Below are 15,904 nucleotides of genomic sequence, written 5' to 3' on the forward strand. Positions count from 1 at the left end.
AGGAGTGGGATGCAGTGCGTAATCTCCCCTTTGCCTCTTGTTCAGTTTGCTGAGGCCAGAGATCATTTGTGGAAATGCCCTCTTGTTTCATTCAACTCAATATTTATTGACTCATTCTGTAAAACGATAACTGAATGAATATATTGAAGGCTAGTGTGTACAGGGACCTGTGTGTGTTATTTAATCGGAACATGATGGCATCTGGATGCCTCCACCTACCTCATGATTCTGTTTGCTGTTTCTGCTCAGCAGTTTCAGAGCACATCATCTTCATGCTGGCGTGGGAAGGAGACATTGGGAATAAGGCATCACTTCTGCTTTCTTACAGGCTATTATGCACCATGAAGGCCACATGGACGATGGCTTAAACTTGTCCAGATCTCAGCATGAAGAATCACGCACAGCCCGAGTCATCCGGAGCACTGTCTTCCTTTTCAATAGATTTATAAGGTGCTTTTGCTTTTGTTGTCATGGTGGTTTGATGTTTTGTTTTCATTTTCTTTCTGGGTTTATGAGTACACAATTCCAAAATGTAAATATACAATGAGGGAGGTCAGCAGAACAAAATACAAAATGCTCTAGACAATCATATGTTTCTTTTTTCAATGAAGGATAAAGGACGTGTTTTTAGAAGTTGTGCATGTAATTTGTAATTGAGAGCTACAGGTCGGGATTACTCTGCAACTTGTGTTTGTACTAGACTGACTTAATTCCCTTTTACAGAGGGAATAATGAAGCCTAGATGCTGGATGGGTTTCAAACTACATTAAAAAATAGTGATCCTTGTAATAACTGATTTTTCCACCTAATGATTGAAACAGATCTATATCCACACACTCATCAAACGTGGCCAAAGTGTTTTCTGCTAACGATATAGATATATCAGTACACCATGTGACCTGTACAGGATGGATATCATATCTCTCTTTAAATTTGCATATTTGATTAGAGGAAAATTTTCTTAAAATATGCAGATTTTATATATACAGATAAATCAATATAAAGAAGATGTTAGCAAGGTATACATTCTTACAAATTTGTACACGTATCTTGTTTTTTAAAATTTGCTCTTGTAAATTTTGGGAATGGATATATTTTATGTTTATTGATTACATTTCTCCTTTTGTTGATTCTGTTATTAATGTTTCTATGAGGTTATTTCTTGTATTATATAACTTGCAAATACTTCCTACAATGTATTACTGTGGGAAAGAATTTTAAAGTCTTTTCTCATAGTATCTGAATTAACCATTTTTGACTTTCCAATGTAAGGTCTTTCCTGCCCAATATTATATTACTATTCGTTTAATGATTATCTGCTTCTTTTATAAACCATCCCACTGTGTGTGTGTGTGTGTGTGTTGGGAAGGCATCTGTATGATTGAAGAATGTGCATAGCATGCAGCCTCAGAGTATCCCTAGTGTTTATTTCATCTCTCTGCCTCATTTAAACCTTAAACTTCATCAGATGGAGTAAGGCTTAGACACTTAAGAGAGGGGGTAAGTGTCATGTTAATATTGTATCTGTTGTTTGTATTATATTAATTGGATTATTCTATATGGTACTTCTTGTAATAAGTAGAAAAATCTATGAAAATGATGAAACTGGGGAGTAGATAAATTCTATTGACAAAATTAATATGGGATTTCACTCAAAAACTTTAGAATAGTTGCAGTTTTATTATTTTTACTGATAAAGGGGGAAGTTCAGTATTGCAAAATGATAACTTATCTTCATGTAAATGATGATACATTTTACATGTTTTGAGCATTATAAAGTTCAAAGCTAATTCTTACTAATAAGCCTTTTATTATTTATAAAATATGTTTTGATGTCATCAGAAAAATTCAATCACAAATATTTCTTTGCAGGAATGTATTGACAGACAATTTTGTTGATGCAGAGAGCAAGACTGAGTATTTTTGCACACTGCATTTTGTTATGACTAATGAATCTTACTGTATCAACTAGAGCAGTGCTAATCTCCTATTTTTTTCATGGTATCTTTTGTGTGTGTGTGTGTGTGTGTGTGTGTGTTTTTAAATAAACATTTTACCTTGGAATAATTTTGATTTAAAAGCATCATGTTTTAACATGCTTTCCAGACACATTCAAAGCTGTGAGCTTTAAAACTGAGAATCTCAGTAAACTCAACAAATTATCACATTCCTATCACTAGTGTTTTGCTTCAAAGATTATAAAAATACATCTTAGTCTTCTTTCTTAATTTAATCTTCAGATTTGAAAGCATTTAAAAGCATTCCTTTTGGATAATAGAAAAGCATTTTAATATGTAATTTACCAGTCAATATGCAGATTTTTTGAATTGACATCAATAGAATATATTTTTTTTTAACTGCTAAGAATTAGACAGTATAGAAACTGGTGTCAGTGATCACAGTACTTGAAAGAATTCTTCTTTAAAAATAAACAACAAGCAAATGTCAGGATTATGAATCTGGAAGATGCGGCTTCAAGCCTTAAAGTACATAGTGCTTTAAAATGAAGTCTGTTGGTTTCTAAATATTTTGACCATTAGTTCTGTCAGCTTTGGCCCTGTGCCTTTAGGTGAGAGGCTTCAGGCGGGGTTGCTAATGAATGTGTTTATCCTGCTGCTGGAGGAACAGGAGGCCCTTTCTTCCATATGCTTTTCACAGTAGTGGAGGGAGTGAGTAACTCTGTGAATTTATCTGTCAAAAGACAGTAACTTAAAATCCGAGGTCAGCGACAGACAGATGTTTTCTGTGATTTCAGAGGCCTGGATGCTCTCAGCAAGAAAGCGAAGGCTCCAGCGGTTGACCTACCCATCGAGTCTGTGAGCCTGAGTCTGCAGGACCTCATTGGCTACTTCCACCCGCCCGATGAGCACTTGGAGCACGAGGACAAGCAGAACAGGCTGCGTGCCCTGAAGAATCGGCAGAACCTCTTCCAGGAAGAGGTGAGTCTGCCCATTTCTTCTTTTGTTTTCTTGGGAAGACAACTTCTTGGTGGGGAAAATTCTTCTTGAATTCTGTATTTTTCCACTTTGAGGTGGAGGGCAGCAGGTATGCTAATGCACAGGGAAGCACGCCTGGGAGGTGCATGGTCATTACTTTTATTTCTCTGTCAGTGAGTGTTAATTTTGCAGGATGAAACTTGCCACTCCCCTGGGAAGGGACATGTACCATTATCTCAGGCCTCAACTGGCCACTTGTGAGCACTGTGGTTTGCTTCAAGTTGGTTACATAAATACAGAACCTTAATCAAAACGAAGGCATTGGAAAGCATCAAGGGCCTCTGCAGGGGCCTGGGGGCTTCTTGCAAGTGATGCATCAGGACCACAAGAGCTCTGTGTACAGAGGGAACCTGCACTGAGATTGCCTACACCTCCAGGAGGAAGCTGAGTTCTGGGCTCCCCGTGGGAACAGGCACCCCAAACTGTTTTGAAAGGCATAAATTAAATTTCTATGTCTGATTTTATTTCACCGAACTTCCACTGCTAAAGAGTTGGTGAACCATACTTTATAAACAGAATAACAGGACCAAGTGAGTGAGAGGGCGAATGTCCCGATGTTGTGTCAAGCTGGTACCTCACATTTCAGAGCTTCTGGGGAGGCTATCAGGGTTGACAGGAACACCTGGAGGTCAGCAATGCTGGATGTTGTTCTCTGTGTTCCCGGATGAGGAACAGTCCTTTTTTCTATGACAAAATATATGTTTGCAAAAGTATCTAAGAAAAAAGATTAGAGGACATTGCTGAGTGCCCATAATCCCTAAAGCTGTTTTTGAGTTATAAAGCAGTTTTCTGACATTTGAAAGTGACATGAGGTTTTGAGATTTTTTTTTCCTACTATATGTAAGAAAGAAATAATGTAACAGAGACCACTTTAGTATGAAAGCAAAAAAAAAAAAAAAAAGTCAACACAAACTAATGAGATCACTCCCACCTCTGTGGAGTAATGTATTGCAGCTTTTAACTTTATATATGCCAAGTTATTGCACTGTTTATTCACTTTCTGAAAGAATTGAACCTAAATTTTAAATGTTGATTTAAATATTATTGACCTCACCTAGGATTAGGTGACTTTTGTTTTCCTTCTTCGGTTTCTCATATGAGACAGTCTGGATAGGACCTAGAAATGTTTTTAGGTCTGTGCCACCTCTTAAACTGTCTGCATGAAATCAAGCTCATTTAATTAGTCATTTGTTTATAGCTTTTCCTTTCATGTGCTTCACCTCATTTTGAAAACCTTGATCTAGGAATAATAATAAACGCATATTTTTAAATTTAGATTGCTTCTTACGGAATTGTATAATAAAATTTTTATGGTCTATTTTATCTTTTTATTGGTGCATTATAGTTTTACTTAATGGTGGTATTTGTTACATATTCACACATGCACAAGATAAAATAACATAAATTGGCCAGTATCACTCCCCAGTATTCCCTTTCCCTCCCCTCTTCCCTGCCTTGGTTTGTATCTTCTACTCTATCCATCTCCCTTTGATATTAATGAGATCACCTCCACCTTTCTTTTCCTTTTTCCTCTTTTGCTCACATGTGAGAGAAAACATACTAATATTGGCTTTATGAATTTGACTTATTTCACATAACATAATTTTCTCAAGTTTCATCCATTTTTCTGCTAATGATATACTTTCATTTTTCTTTATGGATAAATAAAACTACATTGTGTGTGTGTGTCTGTGTGTGTGTTTGTTTGTTTCACATTCTCTTAATCTATTCATCCATTAATGAACACCTAGTCTGGTTCCCTGATTGGCTATTATGATTTGTGCTGGTATAAACATGGGTTTGCCTATAGTGTGCCGACTTTGAATTTTTAGGGTAAATACCAGTAGTGGTATAGCGGGTCATAGGTAATTCTGTTCCTAGTCTTTTGACAAATCTCTATACTGATTTCCATAGTGTTATACTAATTTACAATCCCGCCAACAGTGTCAACATGTTTATTTTTCTCCACAACCTCTCCAGCATTTATTATTGTTTGTATTTTTGATGACTGCTATTCTAACTGGAGTGCGATTAAATATCAGTGTAGTTTTGATTTGCGTGTCCCAAATTGTTAATGATGCTGAGCATTTTTTCATATATTTGTTGACCCTTTTTCTTTTTTTCAGAAAACTTAGTTCTTTTTTATGTTTAATAATTTTTTTATGTTTATTAATTTTTTTATAAGTTTTTTGAATTCTTAATATATTCTAAGTATTAATCCCCTGTCTAAGGAACAGGTGGAAAAGATCTTTGATTCAGTAGGCTTTCTTTTCCTATTCTTAATTTTCCTTTGCTTTGCAGAATCTTTAATTTGATGCCATATAATTTATTAATGTATTTCCTGAGCTTTAGAGGCCCTGTTGAGAAAATCTTTGCCTCTTCTTATATGTTGGAGTGTTGATGCTACATTTTCTTCCAGGAGTTCCGCAATTTCTGGTTCAATTCTGAGGTCTTTGATGCATTTTGAGTTGACTTTTATGCAGGGTGAGAGAGAAGCATCTAGTCTCATTTTTCTATGTGTGGATGCCCAGCTTTCCCAGAAGCATTTGTTTTAAAGGCTATCTTTTCTCCAATGTGTCTTTCATTTCAAGATTTCTGTTTGGTTCCTTTATCAGTGTGAAATGACCTTCCTGATACTTTCTAATTAATTTTCACTTGAATTCTGTTTTATTGGATATGAAAATGGCTAGTTCTGCTGGTGTTCAGACTCTCTTCACATGGTATTCCATCCTTTCACTTTCAGTCTGTGGCTGTCTTTGCCTGTAAGGGATGTGTCTTGCAAATAGCATATAGTTATGTCTTGTTTTATAATCCAGTCTACCAGCCTATACCTTTTATTGGAGAGTTGAGACCATTTACATTCAATATTATTACAGAGAGATGTTTATTAATTCTTGCCATTTTGATTTATTTCTTATGCTTAATTTTGTCCTATTTCTCATTTGCTTAACTACTCTTCCAATGAGATTTGTTCATTTGTGAGCTCTAGAGTTAGTTTTTTATTCCTGCTGCATGGAATATTTCTGTAAGTATTTTCTGCAGTGCTGGCCTAGTGGTCATGAATACTTTTAGTTTTTGCTTATCTTAGAAGGTCTTTATTTCTTTTTTGATTTTGAGGGATGGTTTTCTGGATATAGCAATCTTGTTTGACAGCTTTTTTCTTTCAGAGCATGGGACACATCATTCTAAGCATTCCTGAATTTTTGAGTTTATGCTGAGAAATCAGAAATAATTCTAATTGGCTTGCCTCTAAATGTCACCTGACATTTTTCTCTTGAGGCTTCTAAAATTCTATTCTTTCTCTTTATTTTAGGTATTTTAATTACAATGCATTATGGAGAAAATTTTTAGTTGTTTGATCTTGACTGTTTGGGGTTCTGTATTTGGATATCCATCTCATTGTCAAGGTTGGAAATTTTTCTGTTATTATTTAATGGTTATCCATGCCATTCGCTATATCTCATAACCCACTTTAATTCTGATGATTCTCAAATTTGGTCTCTTAATGTTCCAGAGTTCTTCTATATCCCTATCATGGTTACTTATTTTCCTTCCTATAATACTGTCCGAATGTTTAAGGCTGGCACTTTGTCTTCGAGCTCTGAGATTCTGTCTTCAGCATGGTCTACTCTAACAGGGAGATAAATGAACGTTTTATTTGATTTATTGTTTCTTTCATTTCCAAGATTTCTATTTGGTTCTTTTTTAAAAATGTGTAGCTCCTTATAGAATTTATCACTTTATTAACTTCCTAATTTTTTGGTTCTTATTTGTGTTTTTTTGGAGTTCACTGATCATTTTTATAACCATTCTTTTGAATTCTTTATGATATTTCATCCATTTCAATATCATTGATATTTGCTGGTGAATTATGAACTTGAGAAGATAATGTGTTACTTTGTTTATTCATTTTTCATGTATTCCTGGGTTGAATTTTATGTATGTTTTAGAATTGATTTCTCTTCCCCTATGATAATAGTGTGGGTCTTTTTTAGGGGATGACCTTCTCTTTTCAAAGTGTCTTTTCTTTGTTTTTGCTGTAAAAGTGAATGTTCATGAGTGGGAAGTGAGGAGTCCCGCCAACTCATCCTACTTGAATCTAATCATTCATTTGAGGGTTTTGACTTTTCTATTATTTGGAATAAAGTGTTGCTGAAGTTTGAGTATAGTTAATTTGGGTGTAGATTAAGGTGCGCTGTCTCTTGGTTGGGTTTAGGTCAGTAGCAGAGTTTATTCCCTGTAAACTTGTAGTTTCCTTATAGATTCCCAGCACTTTACAGAAAAGGTAAAAACCAAAAAACAAAAACGAAGCAAAACTATTATACAGCATTAAAATAAATACCCAGTGTCTACTATGACATCTACAACACTAGTCACCCAAACTCAGGAATGATGGGGTCAGCGCTTGCCAGCAGCAAAAACAATAAATAACTGTGAACAAGAACTGTCATTATAATAAGCAGCAGATGTTAATGAAATCATCCATATAGTTAATAACTACAACAGCATGAATGGTGGAGCAGCAGTTATATGGACCAAATAGTTTTAAAAGACGGTGAAAATACAGTTCATTAGGAGAACAGAAAATGTAATAAGAAGGTAAAAAAAACAAAAAAAACTTAGAATTTTCAAAAATGTGAACCAAGAGAATGCAGAAGAGATGTAGCAAGTGAAGATTATCAAGATGGAGGAGAAATTGGATGAAGTACTACAAGCCTATAATCCCAGAGGCTCTGGAAGCTGAGACAGCAGGATTGCAAATTCTAAGCCATCTTCAGCAATGGTGAGGTGCTAAGCAACTTGGGGAGACTCTGTCTCTAAATAAAATTCAAAATCTGGCAGGGGATGTGGCTCAGTGGTTGGGTGCCCCTGTGTTTAATCCCCAGTACCCAAAAAAAGAAAAAAAAAGATGGAGGAGGAAAAATAGCAAAAACAAAATGGTAATAAAGAGAACAAGGGGATTTAGCTGTTAGTGGGAGAAGAAAGAAGAGAAAGAGTAAGAAACAATAAAACAAAGTGTTATAACTCTCAAATAATAAGGCAAGGAAAAGTAACTGCATTAAGAATGCTAAAGATGATAAAAAAAGAAGTGTGTGTATATGTATGTATGTATGCGCTAAGAATTGATCACAGCAGGAACACCAAGAAAAAAAGAAGGAAAGAAGATGCTTATTAAAAAAATGAAAGAATTGTCTCTACTATGGTAGTCAAAACTGTCCAGGAAAGATGGATTATTAATGCCTATGCCTTAGGAGGGTTCTTTCCATTTCTCCGTGGGCTCTGTACTCCTTAGAATTACCCCTTCCTTCTCTTGCATTGCTTGTGGAGCTGCCAGCTGGAGTGGCCTAGGATTGAGGCTGGTGGAGATGCTCTCAGCCTCCCTTCTCACCAGTGTAGGTGTGATGGAGAGGGAGGTCTGTCCTTTGGAGTTCTGACTGCACAGACCATCTCCCTGCACTCCCCGGTGGGCCTGCTGCAGAGTTTTCTGAAGGGAATTCTGTGGGTGGGCTTAGGTCTAATCAGGCCTCAGGACTTGCTGGGTGGTGTCTGCCTGGGGAGACTGGGCCAACACACCCTAGGACCTGGCAGTTGCTGACCCCTGCTGGAGTCTGGATCTCAGGATCCTCCCAGGGATTCTACTTGCGGGGGGGGGGGGGGGGGGGCGGGTCCAGAAGGTGGAGCAGGGGAGCCAATCCTCCATCCCCTCTGCTGCCCACCAACACAGCCTTCCCAGCTTATTCCTGGAGTGTGTCTACACCTGTTTCAGATTCCTGACCCACCTCTGCTGGTCATGTGAGCCACCAGACTAGAAGGAGAAGCCATGTTGGGCTCCCTTCTGCATTTCCAACTTGAATTCCCCTGGGTACAATCTTCTCTATGCATGTTTTAATAATGTTCTGCTAGGTACACCCTGGGCCCCATGGCAGGAGCCTGCTGGGACTTTGATGCAGTATTGGCTGTGACCTCCTGATTCTGCAGCAGCAGCTGGGTGAGATGGCTCCACCTCAGCTCTCTGTGGCCAGAGCACTTGTCAAACATAGGTTCAGGGTGCAGCCTCTGGATCATTTAGGTTCAGGCTGCCTCTCTCATATACAGGTTTCTCTGTCCATTGTGTTTCTTTCCCTCCCTTCTCTGGTGGTTCAGCTCTGCTCCTGCTGCTGCCCAAGCCAGCTGGCTCCTACATACTCTCTCTTTTTCTTTGGTCAGTGAATCCAAATTTCTGAGTCCTCAAACATTCTGTGCTGCTACAATTTCAGGGAATTCCCCCTTTCACCCACATCACTGGGAAGCAGCAGCCCTGATGCTTGAACCCCAAGCCACCGAGGGACTGGAAAAGCAGCTGCCCGCCATCTCCAGTCTCCTTCATAATGATTAACCTCTTCATAATGATTTTTAAAAAAATCTTTGCAGGAGCTTTCTTTAATTCAGTAGTTATAGTAATGCCTAAGAATAAGGATCTGCTCTGATGCTTGCTTAACAATACCCTGCCATTTATGAAGGAGTCATTTAGTGTAGGATTAAGCCGTGCAAATGCAATTGTAAAGTGAGTATTTTTATGCTATTCTTCCATTCCTATTTGAAAATGGCACTTGGGATTTAAAATCACTTGAATTATTTGAAGAACATTTCATTTCCCGTGCAAATGTGTTTCTTCCTGTCCTTTAAATAAGCTATCTCAATTTTCTTCATGATTAACAGATACACTTTGAGCCAGACTTCTTTCTTAAGTTGGTTTAGCGTTTTCTGTAAGCAGATGGTTTCTGATGGGGATTCTTTACCCTCCAGGGAATGATCAGCCTTGTGCTGGAGTGCATCGACCGACTGCACGTCTATAGCAGTGCCGCACACTTTGCCGACGTCGCTGGGCGAGAAGCTGGGGAGTCCTGGAAATCCATCCTGAACTCTCTGTATGAGTTGCTGGGTAAGGACCTTGGAGTTCTCAGGGCAACTGAGTTAGTCTGTTTAACAGGTCACATAATAGTTATAGCAGTTTTATAACATGTTTCTGGTCAGGACTAAGTATTTATCAGTAACTGATAATGTTAACTGTCTAAATCTGAGTGGGCAGAGTAGCTGGAGTAACAGATTGACTTGGGCAAAGGCAGAGGCTGTCCATGCTCTGGTTTGTGGAGGTGAGGGGTCTCCATGTGGATATGGATTAAAAAATTCCCTTTTGTTTTAGAGTTAGTGTCACAAGCCTCCCTCTTCTTGCAGCCTCATTATGTCAGGGATCTGCTCTAATCTCCTTCCCTTGATGATCTGCTTTTCTCAGTTTCTAAGTGTGTTCAACCTACATCAGGTGCTGCCAGGGGTGGTTTCTGCCATGTTCCTGTTGGACCGTTGGACCCACAGGCCTTTGTTATTATGGGCCTGAACTATTCCAATTGCTTCTGTTTTTTATCTCTTACGTAGAACTGGGAGGGGCCTCAGATTTTATCCTGTTTGCAAGTGAGTAAGTGGCTGTCTTGGTAGAGGGCATTTGTTTTAGTCAACTTTTTTTCTGCTATAACTGAATGACCCAACCAGCACAATTACAGAGAAGGATAAGTTTATTTGAGGGCTCACAGTTTCTGAGGTCTTAATCCATTGAAGGCAGGTTCCATTCCTCAAGGCTGAATATCATAACAGGAGAGTGTGGTAGAGGGAAGCAGCTCACATTGTGACCAGAAAGCAGAGAAAGACTCCACTAGCCAGATACAAATATATACCCAAAGCCACATTCCAGTTCCCACCTCCTGCAGCCCCATCGTACCACTTTAGTTACCACTCAGTTAATCTGTATCAGAGGAATAAATCACTGGTTGGGTTAAGACTCTCACAACCCAATCATTTCTCCTTTGAACCTTCTTGCATTGTCTCACAAGTGAGCTTTTGTGGGACATCTCACATCCAAACCATAACAGCATTCGTCTGTACCTATCACGTTTCTCAATTAGTTGTGTGGTCCTGGTTTCAAAGGCAAGAACAGCCCCTTTCTAGATTTTGCAACTCTGTCATCTAACTTAGCATCTGGCATGGAGTGGATATGGCAAATGAGCATCGATGAAATCAATGGGTTCTGGTGGAATTGGAAGGTGTGCTGGAGTATGGAACAGAATAAGGCATTTTTAGTATGAAGAATGTGGAGCACTCAAAATATTTGAAAATTCTTTGTAGTGTAACTGAACTTCATTAAACATCATAGAGTCACAATACAATTTAGCACATAAAACTCTTGTGCTTATTCGACATAGGAGGTAACATTTGGTTGGATTTGTGCGAGCAAAATCGAGGACACTGAAGGTTTACAGCCATCTGGATTCATTATTTTACCCGCAGCATCATTAGGATAAGGATTTTGTGGTGCCAAAATACTGAAAGTGTGTTTTTCTCTTAAGTGCAGAAGTTATAGCACTGAATTTCTGAATGAGGGACAGGCTGGAGTGGGTATTTTTGTTTTTGTTTTATTTTTTATCAGCACATTGTAACTTAATCTTTTGTGACACCAGATGAATTCCTCAAAGGAGGTGCTTTATGAAGAGGTTTGTCACTTGTGTGTCTAAGGGTAGAGTGGGTCATATGCAGAGAGAAGGTAGTGGGTAAACTGAGGTAATACACATCTTATCTTTTCCTCTCAACTAGTCCCTGCAGTCTCTGTTGGGCCCCTCAGCAGGTCATGTGTCCATGAACCATGAACTTGAGCAGAAGGAATTATGATGATTTTCATGTGGTCATAGAAAAGTCCATTCTGGCAAACTCCACACTTCAGCCTCAAACCTCCACAGCGTTACTTGGGATTAAGTGTGATCATCGTAGAGCCTGTATAAGTAGCAAGTGCTGGGGCTGGGATGTGAGCACAGCTCCTCACTATGACTAGTTTTGTGATTTGCTTTCATGGGACCACGGCTAGAGAGGTGATTTTAAAATGGCTAAGTCAAATAGAAAGAGAAGGACAAGTTGCAGGCGGGATGGTGTCTTGGGATGTGGTTCAGTTCTGAGTAACTGAGTCCCCAAATCCTAACTGCCTTAAGCAACAGAGGGGCCTTATTGGCTCCCTCTTATCGCCTCTGCAGGGTTCTGTTAGTTCCTGGTGCCCTAGGTATCCTCTGATAGGGAGGGAGAAGTAGAAGAAGTCTGCTCCTAGTAGCTAGCTGTCTTTTGAGAGAGAACATGCCAGTTCCCAAACCCCTGATAAACCACAGCTCTCATTTCATTAGCCAGTCATTCTGGCAGGGGAGGGAGTTTTACTAGGTTTGACTGGCCAGGGACCCATTCCTGAAATGGCACTCAAGCCCCCAGCTGCCCAGCTCTGCCACCGATGTGACCTTCAGGCATGGAGACAGATTTGTGTCCCATTTTCTGATCTTTAAAGTGGAGGAAGTAAAAGTACCTTTTTTTTTTTTTTTTTTAGGGTTGTTGTGCTGATTACATGACTTCAAGTTAGGCACTTGGAAACGGGCTGGGCAGGTAGCCAGTGACACCTGTATTTATAATGAAAAATGTAAAATGGCGATAGCAAATTTCCTTGTCATTGGGTAGCTTAAATTTGATAAAGGTGTCAAATGCTTAGCATATCACATTACTTTGCTCTTCTAACCATTATGCCAATTTCTTTGGATACTTATGTCACTAACATTTCCCTGTTGACACAGTAACATTTTCTTCTCCAAAATCTGCTTTCATTTCTCTTGTTATTGCTTTTCAAGTAGGTTTTTTTTTTTTTTTTAAATCACTTAGAATTAGTGGATACAATAAGGAAAGTTTTGGATTAGCTTGTACACATAGGATCATGATTGTGGTTGGTCCGTGAGAGGAAGTACAGCGTTCTATATAGTTATCTCCAGTCTGAAACTTTTACACTCTATAATCCCACATGTTCTCTGAAGACACCATTTCCATCTCACACACATGACCTGATACTCTAAATATAGTCAGCTCACCACAGCCATGGGATCTGCCTCTGTGGATTCAAATGGACATGGACTAAAACTATTCAGAAGCTTGGCATCTGTACTGTACCCTAAATGATACAGCAGAACAACTATTTATATGGCATTCTGATTGTGTTAGGCATTATAAGTAACTCAGCCATGATTTAAATTCTGCAGGAAGACATTTATAGATAATGTAAAAAAAGCAACACCATTTTTACACAAGGGGCTTCAGGATCTGAGGTTTTTGTTCCTGTGGTTTTGTCCCCAGTGGATGTGGAGGTCAGACTGTATTTGAGACCTGAGTGATGTCTAGATCCTGCAAGATTTCTGGATGCCATCTGCCGCCTCCCCTTCAATCTTAATTTCAGACTGCAAGGAGGCTCATGCTCTTCCTACCGAAAGTCCACAGCCTCTAACGCTGCCTGCCTGCCTCTGAACCTGGCCTCTAGAGCACCCAGCCCTGTGCCTAGCCTCATATTGTCCTTCCTCCATTGCCCACTGTCTGGATTCTCTGCCAGGGGTCCTCCCAGTCCTTTATTCCAATTCAGAATCATACCTCCAGCATGTCTGGTGTTACTCTGTATCAAATAAATTTGAATATTTATTAAATATATGTGACTATTCCCTTAACTGTTTACATCTCATTTGATTAAGAAAAGATTTGGTGGTGCTGTTACTTCATATTGACATAGTTAGAATTCCCAGAAATTTTCCTTAAAGGAAGATAATGGTATAATAACCATGTATGTCACATGTCACTAAGAACACAGTGATTTCAGGAACATGGATATTTTTTACTTTTAAACTATTTTTTTATGAAACAAGAAATCAATTCTAAGTATACTTCCCCCAAATGAAAATGCCCTAGTATGCAAATACATTTAACCTTTACATTTGCACATTGCTACTCTCAGGAGTTTCTGTTTATTGCCCATTCCATACCTGTTTCTTCCAGGTAATTCTGGGTGTTTGTTTATTTAAATTCTTCAAAAAGTTTCCTTTTCCCTCTACCTGCTTTCTCAAGCATCTTAATTCCTTGTGTGGTCTTCTGGTGGGACGTCTTTTTATAACAGAGGCTAACAAGCTGGGGGCGGCACATGGACTTGGCATCTGATGAATCTCTTGGTGTTGATAGAATGTTTTGTTCTATTAGGGTTTCTATTTTAAAAAGACCATAAAATAGGTGCCTTATAATCACAAATGTTTGATTCTCATTATCCTGGAGGCTGGGAAATCCAAGCTCAAGGCTCTAGCATATTCTGTGGTGGAAGGGGAGAGGGTGTCTCTAGGGTCTCTGTTTACAAGGGCATTTAATTGCATTTCTGAAGTCTCTGCTCTTAAGGCCTAAATCTCCTCTCAAAGCCCCACCTCCTAAGGCCATCACCTGGAGGTAGGCTTTCAGCATATGAATCTTGGGGTGGGGGACCCAGACTTTCGATTATAATAGAATCTTCATCCATTTCTCAAAGATGAATTGAACGTCCACCATGGGAGGGGCCTTGACTCAGGTATTGAGGGACAGTGGTAGCTAGGGTAGGTGCTTTTTCTTCTGGAGCTCATAGTGGCTTGAGAGGTACTGGTAGCAAAGTTAACAGAGCCAGCCACAGTGCTGTGTGGTTGTGTTGCAGTGCCCATAGCAGAGCTGAGGCAGCCACAAGGTCCTTTCTCACCAGTTGTTGCCATTATACCAGAAGGACTGCAGACGTGCCACCCCAGAGTAGTGGGGTGAGTTTATCAGAAGGGATGGAAGAGGGCACTCTCAAGGGAGAGAGTAGGTCTTCTTAGAAGGGAGGTATGCACCTCCCAGCCCTCCAGTTCTACTGTAGGTCTCAGGGAAGTTTCCAGAATCTTGCCCAGGCCCACCTCTAGACTTTTGACTGAAAGCAGGATGGCATCAGATTTCCAAGTCCCCACTGCACATAGCAAGGGTTCAGGGCAAGTCTAGGTCACCTTGGCCCTTGCTGACTGGTTTTTACACATTTTATGTGATTAAGTGAAATTTGCCTAATTTCCCTGAGTCCTAGGATCTGGTCTATGAAAGGGTCACGAAAAATTTTCCCCCAGATAACTTGTGGTCTTCCCCTAGGCATTTTGGGCTTGCATTTCTCCTGCAGATAACAGTTCTCTTGCTGATGAATATAATACATCCTATTCACTTAAGCCAGGTAGGGTTACAGGTAAATTGATTGATAAAAGAAAGCATGTGGGGTCAGCACAGTAGTCCAGTTTATAGAACTACTCCCTTAATCTCATGGTCCTATTACTCACGACTGTCTGTTGCCTGTCTATCTGAATAACCGTGGGAATAAGTAAGTAACCAAAGACTGATGAATTTGACTATATGGCATCTACAACTCTTAAGATAATATCATCATAGAATCAAAATAGATGAGAATTTGCAAAAATATGCAACCTGTACAAAAGACAAAGTCTGTTTTTAAAATATATTGTTTTTATAAATCTGTAAGAAAAGGAAATATTACCTGATAGAAAAATAGGATTGCAAGTTCAAAGCCAGCCTCAGCAAGTTAGTGAGGCTCTGAGCAACATCCTGTCTCAAAAATAAAAATTTTAAAGGGATGGTGATGTGGCTTAGTTTTTAAGTGCCACTGTGTTTAATCCCTGTACCAAATATATATCCGCACGTGCGTGCGCGTGCGCACGCGCGCACACACACACACACACACACACACACAGAAAGGCACCTTCTGTTTACACACTGAACGTTTCTGAAAGAGCACACAGGAGGATGGTAGGTGGCTTTCTTCTTGGGAGAAGGAATTTGATTTTCTACTTTCATTTCCTGTGTGTTCTGTTATTTATTGTTAATCTGTTGAAATGCATTACTTTTGTTAAAAAAACAGTTAACATATCTGACAAATGCTAGAAAAATGATGGTAAAAGAAACGCTGTACATTAATTCCAGTTGAGTTAAAAAACAGAACACTTTTCTATCAGTGTAAATAAAGAGACTTTCTCCCTCCCACCCCCACC

General features: G+C 39.2%; 1 protein-coding gene across 1 annotated transcript in view; it reads left to right on the plus strand.

The window, feature by feature from the left end:
• The window catches only part of Ryr2 (ryanodine receptor 2), a 478,528-nt gene that overhangs the window by 172,000 nt on the left and 290,624 nt on the right, over positions 1–15,904 (plus strand). The window contains exons 15-17 of the mRNA XM_027947992.2: positions 329–450; positions 2,756–2,939; positions 9,783–9,918. Of these exons, the coding sequence (XP_027803793.2) occupies positions 329–450; positions 2,756–2,939; positions 9,783–9,918 (442 nt within the window). The remainder of the gene's footprint in view (positions 1–328; positions 451–2,755; positions 2,940–9,782; positions 9,919–15,904) is intronic.

Source organism: Marmota flaviventris, chromosome 12, assembly GCF_047511675.1.
Source record: "Marmota flaviventris isolate mMarFla1 chromosome 12, mMarFla1.hap1, whole genome shotgun sequence".
In the NCBI taxonomy this organism is placed as follows: Eukaryota; Metazoa; Chordata; class Mammalia; order Rodentia; family Sciuridae; genus Marmota; species Marmota flaviventris.